We start from the raw sequence: 19,713 nt of genomic DNA, 5'->3' as shown, positions 1-19,713 counted from the left end.
ACGTCCATGCAATCATCGACAACTAAAAGACTGTGCTGATTTGATGGAAAAATATTTTCATCCGTCAAAGAGTCAGGGATTCCTTCAATAAATTTAATCTTTACATCTCTAGCCAATTCATCATACATGGGTTGGTAGGATGAATAGCTCCAGATGATTCGATCGGGAACTCTGGAAAAAGTATCCTTCATATTTTGGAGTACATGTTTCACAAAGAACGACTTCCCACTTCCACTTGCCCCTACAAGGAGAGCGGTGAATGGAAGTTTGAAACGAGGATCAAAATATACTTCTTCCATGTTATGCAGCTGCTGTTTCTGTAAACTGGCAACCTAAATAACCAGAACACTGATTTTATTCACAGACATCAAGATGTAAACACAAACAAATGAAGAAGGGTTTATTGATATAGCATATGTGCATATATGATTTACTACAGATTACATCATGACTAAAAATACAGAATACATCTTCAAGAAAAACACAGAATACATGATAAAAAATATAAAAAACAGAATAGAATTACAAAACAATGATATAATTCTAAAAAGGTCTGGGTAGAAAAGTCATCAGGTCAAACCGTCATAAATCTACACAGTCCTTTTCAGAAATTGCTGCCGTTTCATCCTGGAACTAATAACCAAATGGTAATGATTTTCCATCTGCAAGGAGTCGTCTTTTATCATAGACAACTGCGAAGTTGATTATGCGTTGTTTATTAGTGAGTTCAAAGGCTTTCATATTGCGAGTAATTTTATTGTAATGTGTAGAGATTTCACGCCGATTGTCCGGCTCTCTGAGATATCCCTCTACCAGATCTGTGAGGCTGTCAAAGTTAATTTTTTTACAGTTTTCATAATTTTGTGTAATCCCTTTAGCACGTAAAGTCACCTTACCCTGTTGTGTGAGATAGGCATACGATTTGGGACCCGCAGCGCTCCAATTGCATATGTAGTCTCCATGATCTAATTCTGATGTCAAATCTCCGAGATAATTACCGAGTGGAGGGTTATATTGATCAGAGGGGCTGCTTGTGTAAACGATAGAATCAGTGTCACAGTACAGAACACGATCTTGGAGCAAATCTAATTGCTTGTAAAGTTCAAGTCGTGCATAAGAAGTTGTGAACGCCGCTAGAAAAATATTTGCGTCGCCTGGGGGTAAGACACACCTAGAATTATGGCGCCATTGAACAAGTGCAATATCGTCATTTATGAAGTGAAACTGTGAAATGTCGTACTTGCTAGAAAAGAGAAATTCAAAAAAGCGTTGCGGTGTGCTCACCAGACTGGTTGAGAGCTGGTTTGATCTTTGTGCTAGTTTTCCCCAGAGAGAATTTAGCAGTAGTTTGGCAATCTGTCTTTTTGCGGGGTTGTAGACAATTTTCTCCGGATCGAGATCGATACCTTGCTTCTCTTTATAGTCACGGATGTAACCCTGTTTAGTCTGAAGAGTTTCAACTCCGCTAGGGTAGCCCGACGCCTCTTGCTTCTGTTTAAGGAAAGTGTAGATATAGTCTTTAAACAGCACATCTGATTTCTCTTCGAAGTTCCATATTTCGTAAATTTCAGCCAGAAAATACCCCTTTCGCACTGCCTCGATTACTTCTATCGTTACCCACACCCCTTGGAGGGCCCGTTCTTCATCATTGTGTGTACAGTCAGTAGTTTGATTGTTCACGAGTGCACATAATCGACACAGTGTGAAAATTAATTTCCCTTTGTCGTTTCTTATAGGCAGTACAGGGAAAAACAGTTGACGTGGAGGGTAAACTTTAGCATGTATTAATCCAAAGTAATTTTCAAAGCTGTCAAAATCCTTTCAAATTATTTTCGGATGCCCTAATGGGTAGTGAAAATGTGCATTTACAAACGGATACAACGATGTGAAATCAACGTAATTTACACGCTCACCTGGGCTGACAACATGGCGGAGACGGATAGCAGCCGTACGGCCTCCATATAAGGCTGCTCTGGGATCTAACGGAATTGGTTCTTGAAACCTCTCTAAGAAAGATTTAACATTCGGGTCTGTTTTTTTCTGTACACTCCATTCGTGTTCCCACTTGATCACCACAGTTTGCACCTTGTAATCGTTTTGTAATCGATCCAGCCTTTTCAAAGTCTCAGAGTACACCTCACTAAAACAAGTCTTTGACAATGGAGAAACATCACTTCCCATATAACACTTTGGACAGCCATGAAAATAACAGCCTAGAAATTCAAAGACAACTTTCCCTCCATTTAACTCTCCATATCCATCAACTGAATAACGCCCAACTTTAACTTCACCTCCGTTCAAAGCATGTCTTATTGAAATCCCCCGTGAGAAGGCCTCATACTCAAGCCACTGTATAGACGCATGTGAGAAAGCCTTGCTGTTTGTTTTGTAATTGTTAGGACAGGGAATCGCGATTGTATTGGGTTTTAAAAATTTTGTTTGAAAGACATTCAAAGCTGCTGAAGCAATGGTCACACTGTCAAAAGGATCACAGTCGGTTGTTTTTATGAATTCATTACGGAAATTGCTTGCACCCTCGGCTAAGATTTCAACATCGTTTTCACAGTAAGATACTAACTCTGCATCATAGTCAAACTCTTGATCTTTGACAGTCTGATACCAGTTAAGGAAATCCTCTCTTTGTTTTGGACTCATTTCGTCAGGTGAGTACATCTCGGCCGGTGGATAGCTTCCGCTATAGCCATTTTTTGAAAGATCGGTAAATCTGTGTGGGAAGTAGCCTTTTTTAAGCTGTGTCTTACATCCCAACGCCTTGGAAAAGTCTCTGAGTGGGATAGGAATAAATGAGAACGAGTCAATAAATTTAAGTTGAAAGTCATTATCCAGGATCAGGATTATTTTACTCCCTTGTGCTATCACAGACGGTGACAAACCTTGAGTTACATAAGCATTCAAGATGATATGATGATCAAAACCTTTGCCAAAATGGGAAATGAAAGTTGTCTGTTTATGTTTTTTCTGTCGGAAATGGAGAAGAAATTTTAAAGCGCATGAATGCCCCTTCCAGACACGGCGCTCACCATTAAGTGACTGAGCCACCACAAGCACCGGAAGATGGGTTCCAGTGGTTTGAGAAGTCTCAAAATCAAAAAATACAATCTTTTTTTCATGTATTTCTTTTTCAGATTTGATTGGTTTTGTACGCATGTAACAGACATGTTTATCTTCGCCGCTTTCAATCATAGAGTTATTAGCTGATGTCTGCTCTAACTCATTGTTACGAGACGACAATGTTGTTTTAGGTTGTTTACAAATTGTGCACATCTTGATAGCACAAGTATGCTCTTTAGGATCTCTGATAGATGTGTAGTACAATGATTTACATCTAGGACATGTTTTATTGGTCTGACACATGCTGGCCATCTTTTTGATTTTCGGATGCCATTTTTTCTCGCGATGTCGTTCGTAGCATTGTCTATTTGTACAGAATCGATTGCAATCAGCACAGTAGGTTTTTTGAATTGGACCCTGTTTACAATCTGTGCAACAGATGTTGCAGCTTTTTTCACAGAAATGCTTATATTGACACTGATACCCTGTGTGACAATGTTTACAGAAAAACTTCACACCTAGAAATCCCTTAATATTATTTATCCCATAAAAATGATTATTGTGTAAAAGCAGATAGCGTATTGTGTCTCGTTCGGGTGTTCCTGTTTGAAATGTAACCAGGTTGTTGTTTTTTTCTCTGTCAGACGTTTGGTAAAAGATAACAATTTTACACGCTAACAGCTCCTCAAATTTGACAACATCATCGAATGTGACCATTGTATCAGCAGTCAGACCTGCTCTGGTATGGATGTCCCAGCCTGCCTTTATGGCCTCCATAATCGTCAACTTGGGATTTGTCAGTAATGCCAGATTTACAGCAAAACATGTTTGATCGGGATTGGGGAGTACAAATAAATGTCGTGCTTTTTTCTTCACAATTTCGCTCGCAAGACATGATTCAATTCGTCTCTTACCCCCTCCCCGCGGAGCCTTCACAAAATTGACAATTAGCTCAAGCGATCCATCGGTGAAAACAGACATATTACTCTGGACTAATCTGTCTAAAAGTTCCTGTAATTGTGACACTGTCCCCTCTCCATAACGCACGCTCATTGAGACATCGTCTTGCAAACGATCAGCACGCAGATTAACTTGGATAACGTCATTTGGTTGGACATCAGCTCTGTGAATCATGCTTGAAATCCTATCGCGAAAACCATTTGTGACATTCAAATAAAATTCACGAAAATTGGGAATTGCAGATGGCGGTGGAAAGCGAAGGAAAGAGCGAATCTCAACATTATTAAATCTTTCACGGTTTGTGACATGCATGTCATCACTAGTGCAAGGTGCTGGAACATTAACAGCCGCACTATTTGTGTTGTTTATCCCCATAGATGTGGATTGACCCTCATTACTCTGATTGATGACGCTCTCTGTCTGTTCACCCTCGCCCCCACCCCCCACCTGATGGCCTCTTTCCAGAATGTTGAGTGCATCACAACACTGACTGTCTGATGGAGACCAAGGGTCATCTATTTGACTGTTGAGTGCATCACAACACTGACTGTCTGATGGAGACCACGGGTCATCTATTTGACTGTTGAGTGCATCACAACACTGACTGTCTGATGGAGACCAAGGTCCTGAGTCAACATTGCTTTGCGATATGGGCGAAGGAACGGGGGAGGGGTATCTGTACATTTGGAGTAAGGAAATTAGCTCATCAGGGGATAGAAGAAAACTTCTCCCCCTCTTTCAGGTGAATCATGCTGAGCCTGAATTGGGCTATTTTGGGGAGAAGGCTGATTAGCACGGCCTTCGGATCTTTGACAGTTGATCTCTGAGATCAACTGGAGAAGGTGCTCTCTAATTTCAGGGGAATTGTTGTGATCTGATTCCGCACTGCTATGCGGAACGGGGGAGGGGTATCTGTACATTTGGAGTAAGGAAATTAGCTCATCAGGGGATGGAAGAAAAACTTCTCCCCCTCTTTCAGGTGAATCATGCTGAGGCAGAATTGGACTGTTTCGGGGAGAACCCTGATTAGCCCCGCCTTCAGATCTTTCTCGGTTTATCTCAGAGATCAAGTGGAGGAGATGCTCTCTAATTTCAGGGGAATTGTTGTGATCTGGTTCAGCCATTTGTCTTTATCACCCGATCAAAAATTAGTCTTCAAATTGCAACCTGCGATGGACTCTTTGTGGCAGTGTTCTTTGTTCACGAGTGGCACGTCTAGCGTTAGCTGAATATGAATTGACGGAATGCCTGCGTCTAACGTTCTGTCTAAGTTGATTATATATATTCTCAATCATGCGGCGATTTAAACATGCTATATCATACATGTATCTTCTGAACACTTGTTCGACAATTAGCACAGAGGTGTTGAAATCCACTGTTCCAATTCCATCACTGTCTGAGGCTATATCCCTCTGATTTAGAGCTTGCATGTCAACATATTCACTTTCACTATCTGGAAAATAATGAAATCTTTCCTGGTTGTAGACTCCAGCGTCAGATGTCTCCTCCTGTCCCGTTTCTTGTCCCACATCGGACTCTGCTGTGTTTTCCTCGAATTCTGTGTCGTTTTCTCCCTCTGTCACATCCAGCGTTGAGGCCGTCAGTGGCGCAATCCCTATAACAGAGCAGACTCTGTTATTCATCAACATTTACACTGTACATACAGAGATAATTGTTGACATAAATATGAATTCATCAAAACCGACACACATTTGTTTAACTTACCGTGACTTGAGTTTGGACTTGTAAACCCCACAATAAAATGCAGTGGGTTTTGGACCGGCGGTGTTAAAGTGTTTTCCACGAATCCCGAAGTCTGTCCCCAAACTCCCCCGTCTATCGTAGAGCGGTCGCCCTCTGCAAATCCTTGTTAGGATTGTTAGAGAGGATCTTGTTAGTCATCAGCATTTACACAAAACATAAAGAGCTAATTCCCGACATCATCCTGTATTAAACTAAACCTACACACGATTGTTTACCTTGTGCCTGGTTTTGAGGCGTTATAAAGTCCACATTAAATCCCTGCATTGGGTTTTGGACCGGTGACACTAGGGCCACTGGTGGCGGTGAAGTCAGATCGATCACTGGAAATCAAACATACTCAATTTATTTTATTTTTCCCAATATATATTATATAATCAACATCCTTGCTCGCTCTCTCTCTCTCTCTCTCAGAGGTAGAGAGACATGCGCACACACACACACACACACACACACACACGCACACAGGCACGCACGCACACAGGCACGCACGCACACACACGCACCCTGAGAAACATAAACCTCTAAAAGAAATTTCTTTCAGCTACATGATTTGAAAACGTACCTTCAATTGGTGAAGATGCAGCTCTCCTGTAAGTAGAAAAAAAAATTTACCTTTCAGGCTAAACACCCTAGATAAATTATATACAATATGAAACTTACGTACATGCAACAGCCCATGTCAATGTCCGATGTCTTGTAGTCGTCTCCAGGCTCTGTGTTCAAACTCTCTGTCTTGACGTTGTTCGCTGATTTTTGCGAGTGATCTGGAAACCTACCATCGACACTTGCCTTTTACACCATTTTATACAATAGGGGAGGAATGTTTAAGTGCCAGATATGTTTTTTAAAGCCTCAATCACATTGTCTTTTTTTATACAAACCATAAGGCCCCTAGTATTGATTAGAGTTAGCTAAAAAAGACCCCCACGGATCAGTCCAAAGAAACCCCCATCTACTATAAAAATGGTATTAAAATGATCTCATGTGAACCATGGGCCCCTGCTATTGACACAGGAGCCATGAGGCCTCCGCTATTGATTATAGTTTCCTAAAAAACACCCCCATCAGATATGTTTTTTAAAACTACAAGCACATTGTCTTCTCCCGTGGGAAAACGAGACACCCTATTGATATTATATATTTCACACACCCGAGACAGCACCCCACCATTCTTTCTTTTTGCTTGAGAGACCCCCATAGATCACGCCCAGGAAATCCCCATCTACTACAAAAATGGCGCGAGTATTAAAACGATCTCATGTGAACCACGGGGCCCAACCTAATGATCATAGTTACCAGAAAACACCCCCATCAGATACGTTTCTTCATCGCCCCAAGCAGATCCTGTTCCCCCGGAAACATGAGACCCCCACCATTCCCTCTGCTTGAGAGACTCCATACACTAAACCCAGAATGCCCCCACATACCCCATCCCCCTCCCTCCACAGCCAGTGAGAGGTGTCTCCCACAAAAATGGCGCGACTATTAAAACGATCTCATGTGAACCATGGGCCCCTGCTATTGACACGGGAGCCATGAGGCCCCCGCTATTGATTATAGTTTCCTAAAAAACACCCCCATCAGATATGTTTTTTAAAACCACAAGCACATTGTCTTCTCCCGTGGGAAGTCGAGGCCCACCTTATTGATATTATATATTTCACACACCCGAGATAGCACCCCACCATTCTTTCTTTTTGCTTGAGAGACCCCCATAGATCACGCCCAGGAAATCCCCATCTACTACAAAAATGGCGCGACTATTAAAACGATCTCATGTGAACCACGGGCCCCAATCCCCATCTACTACAAAAATGGCGCGACTATTAAAACGATCTCATGTGAACCATGGGCCCCTGCTATTGACACGGGAGCCATGAGGCCCCCGCTATTGATTATAGTTTCATAAAAAACACCCCCATCAGATATGTTTTTTAAAACCACAAGCACATTGTCTTCTCCCGTGGGAAGTCGAGGCCCACCTTATTCATAATATATACCGCACACAGCCACACACTCAAGAGTCACACACACACACACACACACACACACACACACATCAGCCCCCAAGAATCTCGCCCACACCCCCTCCCCTTCCGCAGCCCTCTCAGACCTCTCTACTCACAGTTTTAAAAAATTATGTCATCTGATGTGTCAAGTCATCAATCATATTTTGACAGTTAGTTTCTGACGATTATTTTTAATGATTAAATTTATATGACGTCATCACATTTTGTCATTTAGTTTCTCTAAATTTCTCTACCCTCACACTCGGGGGAGGACATGCAAAACCTGCTTCTCTGTTCGAAAAGAGTTGCGTGTTAGGTGTAGACCAATAATCCCAGGAACCAACGGGGTTTAACGTAGCTCTCTTTGATTCATAATGAAGGACACAAAAAAAATGTATAAGGTGGAGCAAGAAATATTGACGTTGATCGGAAATGGCTTAAATGACAACTCAACTCTTCTTACTATATTATGAACCACAGTGGTAACAGCCATTTGTTATACAAACATTTAATAATAATAAAAAAAGCAGACGAGGTTGAAATTGGCCAAAGTTTGAAGGTCGTCTTCGTGTCCGGTTTGGGGATGGATTTACAGAAATGGACATGAGTTCCAGACAGTGAAGCCATCTTCACCACCTGGTTTATTCGAAATTTTTATGCCAATATCGTCAAGTAATACTGGCCATGTAAACACCAAGAACCCTTTTGAATGTTGATGTCTTGCCAACACGGTTTAATTGTGAGCATCTGTGTCAGAGTCCACCAGGCAAATAGTGCTGCTGGAGCCTACCGGCCAACACGCGGACATTGAAACTGTCCATTCATTTTCAATTAGAAAAATGTTAAAGAAAAGGGGATAGTTTGGATTTTTTGTGACATGGCGTTTGTTCAGACCTAGTCCACATAATGCAGACTTCGGAAAAAGGTAGAAACAAACTAATAATAAGTAAATAAATGAGTAAATAATGTTTTGAAAAGTTGCGCCACAATTTCGCCTCGGTTTGCGTGCATCCTCCGGTAGAGAGGAGCCAGTTGAGGTGGCTCGGGCATGTATAATATTGACCGCAGCCTCTGCTCCGGTTAGCGTAGGCATGGCGAGGGACGACTTCCAATATTAAAATGTCAAAGGCTTGTAAGCGGAATATGTATGACCCACAATGAATGAGATTTGTCTTGTTTTTGCTTGTACAACAGGTGGAGGAGAAGCTAGAGTGTCCAAAAATGTCTTAACTGTGCACACTTGACGATGAATTCCTTGACTTTTGAGGTTCCACTGTTTGACATGCCACAGCATCTCAATAGGATTTAGGTTAGGACTTGCTGGTGTGTTTTGGATCATTGTCACAGTGCATGACATGCTGATGTATCAATGAAGGTGCGGCTTATAGAGCCGTGATGGTCAGGGTCGTAGAATCGGTAAGACACATAAATGTCATCTTCTGCTCAGGATTCTGTTTTAGACAGCAACTTCCTCGCTTCTCTTTCATTGGCATTGTGCTCGAAAGCTCCCACTCATCTCCATATAGGCCACAGCGATCGATAAGCCGCAGGTTGGTGCTTATATTTATACTTTTAAAACAATTATTTTTCCCGAGGATTTAAAAAAAACAACAACAACAAAACGACCACCCTTGGAGAGCATATTGCACTTAATGGCGAAAATTCAAAGAAAAGTTCATTAGTATAGTTCATTCGTACAATTATTTGAACACTGAAAACTGCAAAAGTACAATCAACTAATGAAATAAATCACAGAACGTTTGAATGTTTCAAAATAAAATAAACATACCATGAATAAAACCAAAAAGCAATGAATACAGTTTATATATCTGAGAAGAACAATTGACGTGGACAGCAAGAGGAGCGTGACCATAGAGATCACCAATTTGACCAACAACTACTGCCTCATTAAGTGCATACCGGAGTAAAAAGAGTGCCCTTGCCATCTAACCAAGTCACCACAGTCTATGTGCGAGCACGTGTCCGGGCTGGGTGGTATATCGATATTTTAAAAATATATTTACTTTAAGCACGATATCAAAACCAACCATATCGTTGATATAGACTGGATTTGGGAAACATGTAAATAGGTTTTGCTATCAGGGCAATTTGGCCTGGGACGGCCCTGTATATTCTAAATTCTGAATGAAAATGAATTTGTTATTAATGAGATATATTATTAGATATTACACTAATTTGCTTTGTTACCTATAACACAAAGCTAAGATGCTTGCAGCACAATGCAGAAATAAAATTCAACAAATGCAACTAAAACAAACATCATAACCGTGCGCCCTTACTGGCTAAATATAGCGACGATGTTGCTAAATTGTCAACACGGATCTCTTCTACGTACTGTATGAGGCGTGTTACGAAGCAGATGATTTGAGGAATATTTTGGCCTCTGTCCTTCACCAATTCCACTCTCTTGCACTTTTCCTTTTGCAAATAAATTGGAGGCTAAGTAGTTAGCTGAGTAGCTTAAATCCACGTGACTTTAAGATATTTTTTATGACATCCTTATTGAGCGTAGGAAAAACGACGTTCCGCTGTGTTCTGTCCAGCCAAAAAATGGAAATATTATAAAAATACCTTGGTGGGGTTAGGAGGAAAAACAATGTATTAAAAAAAGCCTAATAGTGTGAGAATATAAGTTTTGGTTCCACTGTATACTGAAGTGCCCTTTTGGAATTCCACTTTGTCAAAATAAATAAAGTAATTAATTCGGCCTCAGCGGGCAGGAGGGTTCAAAGTTTAAGAAAAAAAAGTAAACAGCCTCTTTTCACAATGCTCATAGCTCTTCTCTTCTAAGTTGTCATTTGTTGCCCATTGTCTCGCTGGTATTTAGCAGCGGGGAGATTAGGCAGCTGTGAATGGACTGCAGCTGTCTACATATTGCGAGTAGAAATATTATAACTAGGCTATAGGCTGGAGTTACAGGTAAGTGTCGGATCAAAAAAGTCAACTTAATGTCCCATGAACCCGATTAGCTGTCAATAGATTGGGCTTGAGAGCAATTGTAATTCTTTACACTCATATTACTCAATATAGTAGAAACAATACGAGTAAATGAGCCATTTAAGATGTAAATAAAACTCCTGCTTGTGTGTGTCACAGTAAATGTGTTCCCCAGCGGATCTAATAATGACTTTTGATCATGTCCTCAATGGCATTCATTGTTTTCATATCATTCAACGCGGCAGGATATGAACGTGCCCTTCATGTGTGAAGTGCCATTGCTGTTGTGATTTGGCGCTATGTAAATACCGTACATTGAATTGAACTGAATTGAATTTAATGGGTGGGCTTGATTGTATGGCTATCGGCTGATATCGGTCCGTCTGTGAATGCCTTGCCCATCCTTCCCATCATTGGCTCCTTTCCTAGTAAACCACCTTCTCCAGGCGCCAATATCGCCGATACCAGTTCTGATACTGGTACTTTTTACTCATGTACAACAAGACGCTGTAAGGGAGACAACTGAGGATCGGAGGGTCAATACTGTATCTCTCCAACAGTTACACTCAAAAGTGACCATTTTTATATGAAGACTTTGAGATCGTAAACGCTCTCTCTCCTCCGTGCGGTGTGAGCTGAGACGAGTTTCCCGGGGAGTGCTGCGCGGTGGCCCAAATACCGTCCCTCCCCCGCGCGGGGGGAGAGAGGGCGTAGCTCTTCTTAAATGCACGTCTGCCACCTTGTGGCCGTTATAGGTGTCACTTGGTACCATTTGGGCCTTTGCACAGCGTTTTGTACAATTACCACACAAAATATCTTTAATTTTTTCTCATTATTATATTATTATAACTAGTTAATACAAAATCAATTAAATATATATAAAAAATCAGCTGTTTGTTATTTTCATTTCGGCTGTTGGCGGGAGGTGGGCCAAACCCCCAAACATTCATCGGGGGAGCTTCTGCATGTTCAGTTATAAACGGCGAGTGACAAAACGTCCCAAACCAAACCAGAATGAGACGGTGTAGTTTGTACCCAATATAGTTGACATAATAGGAGAAAAAAAACAACAATATCCAACTGGACAGCAGCTGAGGATGTGCTCTAATCTTCCTCTACCTTGGCTCGATTGTCCCCTGGGCATTTCTGTGTGGAGTTTGCATGTTCTGTTATATTATTATTCTTAACTATATAACAACATAAACATGTTCTCTATGCTAGTGTTGCTAATATTTGTGTTCTGACCCGTGTCTTAATGCTCAAATGAACCATACAAATATTTCAGTGTCATAAGTTCGACAGCCATTGCATTATACAGTATCATAAAATGCTTTGCTGGGACTAAATGCATGATGGGAAAAAGTTCAGAGCAACATTTGCTGCTACATGGATGATGAACGCTTGATGTGCCGAAGTTGCATATACATTTAAGTCGACTCAGTCCGAACCCCTGACATCACTTTCTGTCCGACACCCAAAACACTTGCACACAATGATTTTTTTGTAGCTATTATGAAGCATTAGTGAAGGGTAAGGATGATCATGAGGCAAAGGTGAGGGACCAGCCCAGAATGACAAGGGAGGAGCTGGTTCGTGATGTCCGGCTGTGATTCCATGAGAATAAAGTCACTTCTAATGGGGAAAAAACGACTTCACAAAAATAACCAATAAAAAAATGTCATTTTAATTTTTCATCAGAAAAAAAAGTTTTGAAACAAAAAACGTCAAACTCCTGGAAGGCAAGGGGAAGCTCTGAGACCCGGTTCTGAGGGGTTCAAAGCAGTGGTATGACGTGACATCCCTAATAAAAGTTAAGAGCCTAAAATTAAAAATATCAAAATGGCATTTGGCCCAGTTTTTGCCCCGTAGACCAGACCACCATTGAAGACTTGAGGCGCCTAGCGATTTTCACCCGTTTCGACAGTGCCTTCCACACTTGGGATAGAAGTATTCGCCTGGGTTCTGGATCGCATGTCTGGGACCCACTTTCCTCTGTGAGAATACTTCACACACACGAGCGCTTATGACTTGTTTACGTATTTTATTTGTTCAAATCGAATTGTAATTGTTTTCAGACCCGACCATGATAAGAGAATTCCAGCAAAGTTAAGGACTGATTTCGCGCAGCATTTTATACTGAAGTCATACCCTTTTCTGTTCTCCAGCTTCCAAATAAAATTCCCACTCATTCCCAGCTCAGGTTTCCTCCTCTGGAAGTGAAAACGCTCGCTTGCTCTGCGGCACAGGACGCTTGATGAATGAAACCATTATCTCATTCTCATATTATGATTTTATTCTCAGAATATTTGGACTTTACGATCATAATATTCTCGTAAAATGGCGACTTTTATTCCTATGTGGTCTCTTTGAACGCAACCCCTTATACAGTAGCTCAAAATAGTACGGTTAAAGTGTGATGCCACTGCACTTTCCCTTTCGGTGTGTGTGTGTATAAGTAATGGGTTTTGATATAAATAGTAAAACTAATCAATACAACAGCACGAAAAACAATGTGGCTCGTGTATGCAGAGAATACCCCATAGATTCTCAACACGTTTAAAAACACACGTGTTCTCTGCATGTGCAAGGAAACGCCATTGTCACGTGCAGTAACTGTTGACTCATTTGCAATGGACAACAAGTCCATGTTTATTTATTTAACTGACCCATTGTGCAGTTTCCCAGCGAATCTTCAAAATGTTAATCAGGAATGTGGGGATGAATCCTTGCTGCTGACCGATCCACATCAGACTCGCAAAGCTAAATGCGTCCATTCCTTATCCCCTTTTCTTTGTACATTTCTGCTCAACACTTGTTCCTGCTTGTGGCTCCAGCCCTTTTCAGTGGGTTGCGCGCCTTTGCTTAAGTTTCCTTGTTAAATTCCATTTTTAGGCTGTGATTGTACTGGAATAACTCTCGCGAGATGCTATTATTACTCTAGCGGGCTAATCGTCATCTCCACATCTTAAGGCTTAAGTCCATGTTCTGACACTACAGTCATCGGACTGGAAAATGCATGTTTTCTTATATGTGACGGGACGTTTGAAACGCACTAGTTAATACTGTCAGGGTTCCCGACCACCGTTCTTATTAGGCTGCTGCTGACAGTTGGAGATACACATTTTGCTGCAAAAGCCTGGCGCCAGGAAGAAGCACGGGGAGAGCAGTGAATATGCTGCACACCTTCAAACAGGTCTGACAAACACACACAGACACACACCCGCTATAGACAGGTGGCCTCTATAGACAGGTTGGGGTCCAGTTTGAATGTTGACCAGTAGAGGGAAAAAAAAGGAAAAAAAAGGGGGGGGGGGAAATAATAATAATAATGTTGACCAGTAGAGGGCACTGTGGGACTGCGGATAAAAGTTGTACAGCACTACTAGGCTTGTTATTATTCACGACCCACAGGGGCAGACTGTATTAAAAGCAGATTATTGTTGTTTTTATATTTGTATTAACTTTTGGTGTATTTGTGTGTCTTCCCATTTATGTATTTATCATTTTACTCATTCAACAAAGTCAGGACATTCATGCTATTAGCGCAATGCATGTATTACAAAATGTATTTCTATTCGACAAATGTTTCGTGAAAAATAGGCCTCCAATCAAACTTTTCTTTTCATTAAACGGGGGTGAACAATGTCATCCCACACGGGGCCCCCAGCGGGGGAAGGGACAACGCACAACTGATATTTAGGCTGATGTATTAAAGTAGGTTTTGGTGAACTTATAAAGTATACTTCTCAAGTTAATTTTAGAGCTTTTCAAATTAAGATTTTAATGAAATATTTGGCCTCGTGTGTTAACCGTGCTACTGAAGTTACAAATTTCAAAGAAATTGTAGATTTCGTCTACCATTTTGATATGTAAATATTAGAGAATAAAGTGTAAATATTAGAGAATACAGTGTAAATATTACAGAATAAAATGTAAATATTAAAGAATAAAGTGTAAATATTAGAGAATAAAGTGTAAATATTAGAGAATACAGTGTAAATATTACAGAATAAAGTGTAAATATTAAAGAATAAAGTGTAAATATTAAAGAATAAAGTGTAAATATTAGAGAATAAAGTGTAAATATTAAATATTAGAGAATAAAGTGTAAATATGAAATATTAGAGAATAAAGTGTAAATATGGGCCAAATCATGGATTACAGCAGGTTAACATTGGAATAAAAATCAATGGAAGAGACACTCGTTTATAGGCTGTCTCTGAGGGCTGCCTTACATTGTGGATACTTGTATATGCTCCTCACGAGGGTACACTCCTCTGCTACCCGCCCCACTTAAAAAGTTTACATAGGTTAAACCGATGAAATATCATCCCCCCCCACAGGAACCCACCCATGTCATTTGGTTGATAATTCAAAATTGATATTGTACACGGCCGATCCTCTGCATGTGTCTCTCTGTGAGGAAGATATAAATAGTAACATTGTAATCAGATAGAAGTTTGTCATCGGCGCTGACAGGCTCACCTCGCGTCTCCTTGTCCTTCTCAGTCCCATTTCCCAGATAATTGGCAAATGTAAAAACACACTCTGCCATTGTGCCGCTCCTGGAAACAATCCACTTTTCTGTGTGTGCATAAAATGAGACACATTTTTCGGAACCACATTGTGGAATTGTCATAAAACTTAGTCAAAACTGTAGAAATGAAATTTGGGCACACTTCAAAATTACTGTAAATTACTGTGCAGAAGCAGCTACTTAACGAGCTAACTACAGTTAGTTGGAGATAGCCGATTTTCAACAACGCACATTTCCCACCATCCAAATGATTATAACTTTTTCACAAACCTCATTTTTCAAATATTACAAATGTATTTGTTGTATTAAATAAAGAAGGTAATATTCCATGTCACACTGTTGAGACGTGAAACTTGGTGTTCGTGTGTGGGCAGGTAAGACGCAGGCATCAAAAGAGCCATATGTGGCTCTCGAGCCATAGGTTCCGTATTTTGGATACCCCTGTGTCATACAGTATAGAATAAATGACTTTGTACCGCTGTGTAAAATGAAAACAAACAAAGAAGATTACATGTGATTGTGGTACATTTGTTCACAGAACACACACGGAATGATAGTAATATTTATCTGAAACATTTGTCTGTTGAATGGATCGTTGATGGAGCTACAGTATGTATGAATCGTGAAAAAAGTTTTCATTTCATTCTTAATAATTCATCATTTATTTTAATGGTTTTATTTTCCCCATTTTCTTTTTTCATTGTTCAAAATAACGTTTTCTCACAGTTCTTATGATTCTGTTGTTGTGTATTAGCTTGGCTATTGTAAATTGTAGCAGCGTATTCCACACACAGTGAGCGACTGACCAGAGGGTGGTGTGTCTGAAGTAAAGGAGATGTCACGAGATTACAATTCAGCCATAGATTAGCCGCACCGCAGTATAAGCCGAAGGTTTCAAAGTTTAAATAGTACGACTTTAATTCTTTAATAGTTCAACTCCATCCTACTAAAATGACATTCTTTTTCCTTGTGATGTGTGTGTGTGTGTGAACACTGTAAAAGGATGAGTCACTCCATCACTTAGGACAGGCATGATTGGCTTGAAGGAAGGATGATGGCACATCAAAATCATGAATAAATGTGAAAATCAACAGAGGCGAACTGGAAAATATCGAGCTCAACACTCTAGTATCGATCATATAGTAATCTTGCCTCATTTGCACGCACGTCAATTGGCACATGGTTTCCAATGCAGGTATGTGTAAGGATCAGCTGATGGACTGTTTAACCGGGGAGGCACAAGATGTCCTCTTCTTCTGTGGTCTGAGTTTGTGCTGCTGCAAAGGCAGCGGACTGGACCCCTGCGAGCATGTTCTAGTGATAAATTGGACCTGCACGCCCATCCCAGCACGCGCAGAAATATGAGGAAGGTCAATGCAAGAACCGTGTTAAATAGAAAGTTAACAAAAAATAAATTAAATATTTACAAAAATAAATCACAAATGTATTCTTATATAAAATTTAATGAAAGATTTTAGCCGTTAGATATACATTTTCTATTTTAAATAATGATAACATTGACCATACTGTAGTAAAAATCAAAGTTAGATGGTGCATTCAAACACCATCCAACAAAGTGGGACAATTTGCCGCTGGCATTAAACATGTAAAAATTATTTTTAAAATCATTTTACATTTATTATTCATGCATTCATTAATCATTACATTGAACTTTTTTATACTTTTTGTCACTTTGGATAAAGTGCGGCCTGGGGGCCATTTACGGTCAGCGGCCATTTTTTTCCGAGTGTGTTTAGCTCGACTAACAATCATTTGAAATGACTTTAGTTTTGTGTCATGTCTGTGATCTGACACCCTGTAGTCACCTTTACATTCCATAACACCTTCTCATAGGCCATTGTTAACGAATCAATATTTAAATTAAAGCACGTGTGATTGATGACATTCACACAGCTGGACGCCATCCTCTCCTTTTTCTTAGCTGATTAAACGTCTGTTGACTAAGAAAATGTTGTTTTTTTATATTAGGAGAAACAAACCAAACAAAATAAAGTTGTAATTTTTGAAAAATTATGTTGGGGTTGGGGGCCACAGCACCCCGCTCACAGCGCCTCACATCTTTCTTCTTGTCTTCCTTTTTAACTCATCCACCACAAGTGTCATTCATCCCTGAGTAAAATGTTGATTTTGTCAATGTAAGCGAGCGTTTTACGACGCCTGCAGACGTGCGATCGGATTAATCATGATGGCTTAATCTGCATGAATTTTGACAGCCCGAGTTCATAACCCAATGACCGCGTTTAAATCTGCGATGAAAATATTTTTTATTTCTTACAATAAAGAATGTACACTAAGCAATTTGTCTCCCTTCACGGTTTGATTTGTCAACCCCACATTTATCAGTCTCACTGAGGGCAGTGAAGTGTTCAGGTGGGTTCTTGCTATGGATGATGCATCTGTTGTTTACCAGTAGTCTTACGAATTTGCCCGGCAACAAAGTGGACAGCTCGGCAAAGCGTGTCAAAACAACACAAAGATAATAGGTCTGCTTTCATGGATGACAAAGGACATTTTCCCAGGTTGTCCACGAGTGCTCTTGCCCGCTCACAAAATCCAAACAAATGCAAGTTAAGCCAATTTGATCAAAATAATCCCACAGGCTACAAGACTCTGAATTTATACAGTTTCCAATTAGTTTATTCTAAACTTAAGACAGGGTTTTAAACAAAATGTGAACTTTGAGAGTGTTTTAATTGTTTATTTTAGTGGCGTTTTTATTTTGAAGACCACCGGTCTAATGATTATTTAAAGTTCGAGAACTCAGGGTAGTGTCAGGAAACTATCTGATGTGACGTTTGCAGCTTTAACTTCCAACATTATGCTACCAGAGTTACGTAATTAAACATGAACATGTTTCCCCCCTTTATGACTGGTGGTGTGAAAGGAATTAAAGGTATTATTCATCACTTTGCATCAACTTGGCATTGTTTAATCCCTAGTTACCTAGGCGGTGCAAGACCCTTGCTCCCTCGTGCAAGAAGCAGGCGCACCTGCCTACCTGACTACTCCGTTCAAAGGGTTACGGTCTCTCCCGTAGAGGGAAAAGAAACCTCTAAGTCAGGGGCGAGAGGAACTCACCCAGGTATTAACAGCCTCGGTAGTGCAGAGGCGGCCCCGCTGCATCCGAGCCGCGCAAGACCAGAGTAACCCAAGGTTGGTCGTACGAGACGTCGGACCCTCTGCTTTTACGACTGCTTCCTCTCTTAATGGATAGTTGCTTTTGGTAAGGACCTGGGGTTATTTACTCATCTATCAGCAATCAGAGGGACCTGTCTTTACTAAGTTTACCGGAACAACCTCAAAGGAATCTGTCTGTAACACACTGCTTACTCTTTTACCTTCAAAGAAGATACTGGGTGACAACTCTTAGTGAAAGAGTGAAAAGCTTTATTAGGAAAGTTAGCAAGGGCATTGAAGCAGGTACTCTATTAACTATAAGGATATACTGTACACAATGTCAGACTAGCCGCAATGAGCTCCACTCACATGTACCTAGATAGAAAGAAGCGCAAGGCCGCAGGCCAGTGCCTCAGTCCTACCCCAATGATGAAGCCGGTAGTGTAGACAAAAAGTCCAGTGAGGATGAGTTCACTTCTTGGGGATAAGTCTAGTTGATGCGGGTCGGGCGTCGGGTGATCAGGCCTTCGACCTTCCCTGGTTGTCCTGACGGCTCTAGGTTGCTCCCGAGAGAGGCAAGGTTGGGGACCGCTGCGGTGACTGGCTCCGTGCTCACTCAGGCTCAGCTCTTCTCTCGGTAGCGCCGCAGACAGAATCTTTAGTTGGTGTCTCAGGTTCATCTGAAAGACGGAGTCTTCTCCTTCTGCTGGGCAGATGAGTTGAGTCCAATCTTCCTTCAGCAGTCCCAGAGCTGTGTTGCGAGCCTTGGAGCTTCGGAGACGCGATCCATGAGAGGATCGCCTGGAGCCAGCGTCGATTGTAGAGCGCGTCCTCTTTTTATGCTGTCTTCAGTCTCCGCCTGCTCATGGGAGTGTCCATTACCTCATTCTGAGACCTCCCAGAGGAGTGTCTTTCCCAGAATAGCTTGTACTTTCCCCGACCGCGCTGATTCAGCATGACTCATCCCCTTGGTTGAACTTGTGTCCTCGTTTGACCCGTCCTGGACTGCCATATTTGGTCATCATCCTGTCCTGAGATGAACTCAGTGGTTGACCGCAGATGACTCCTTAGGTGTCCTCAGCTGAACTCCTAAGGATGTCCTTATATGGGTTGCCTGGCTTTGCCATTGTACTGCAATGACTATGACCCCTAGTGGCCTTTCACCAGACTACCGAAACTTAATGTTCTACTTTGTGGCTTAATGATTATGGAGGAGCTCACATTGGCATCAGTTATCTTATAATCATTAACATTTTAGGATCAAAACATGTTATT

At 41.0% G+C, this 19,713-nt stretch overlaps 1 protein-coding gene across 1 annotated transcript; it reads right to left on the bottom strand.

The window, feature by feature from the left end:
- Positions 1-4,956: 4,956 nt before the first annotated feature.
- Positions 4,957-19,325, bottom strand: LOC129194341 (uncharacterized). Its single transcript, XM_054799508.1, has 7 exons — positions 19,321-19,325; positions 18,861-19,209; positions 6,461-6,585; positions 6,359-6,384; positions 6,012-6,116; positions 5,758-5,898; positions 4,957-5,647 (listed from the first exon to the last, which is right to left on the bottom strand). The coding sequence occupies exons 1-7, from the start codon at positions 19,323-19,325 to the stop codon at positions 5,181-5,183; spliced, it is 1,218 nt and encodes a 405-aa protein (XP_054655483.1). The 3' UTR covers positions 4,957-5,180.
- Positions 19,326-19,713: the final 388 nt, after the last annotated feature.

This window comes from Dunckerocampus dactyliophorus, chromosome 14, assembly GCF_027744805.1.
Source record: "Dunckerocampus dactyliophorus isolate RoL2022-P2 chromosome 14, RoL_Ddac_1.1, whole genome shotgun sequence".
Classification (NCBI taxonomy): domain Eukaryota; kingdom Metazoa; phylum Chordata; class Actinopteri; order Syngnathiformes; family Syngnathidae; genus Dunckerocampus; species Dunckerocampus dactyliophorus.
The sequence above is the reverse complement of the archived record's forward strand: the minus strand, read 5'-3'. Positions and strand labels throughout refer to the sequence as shown.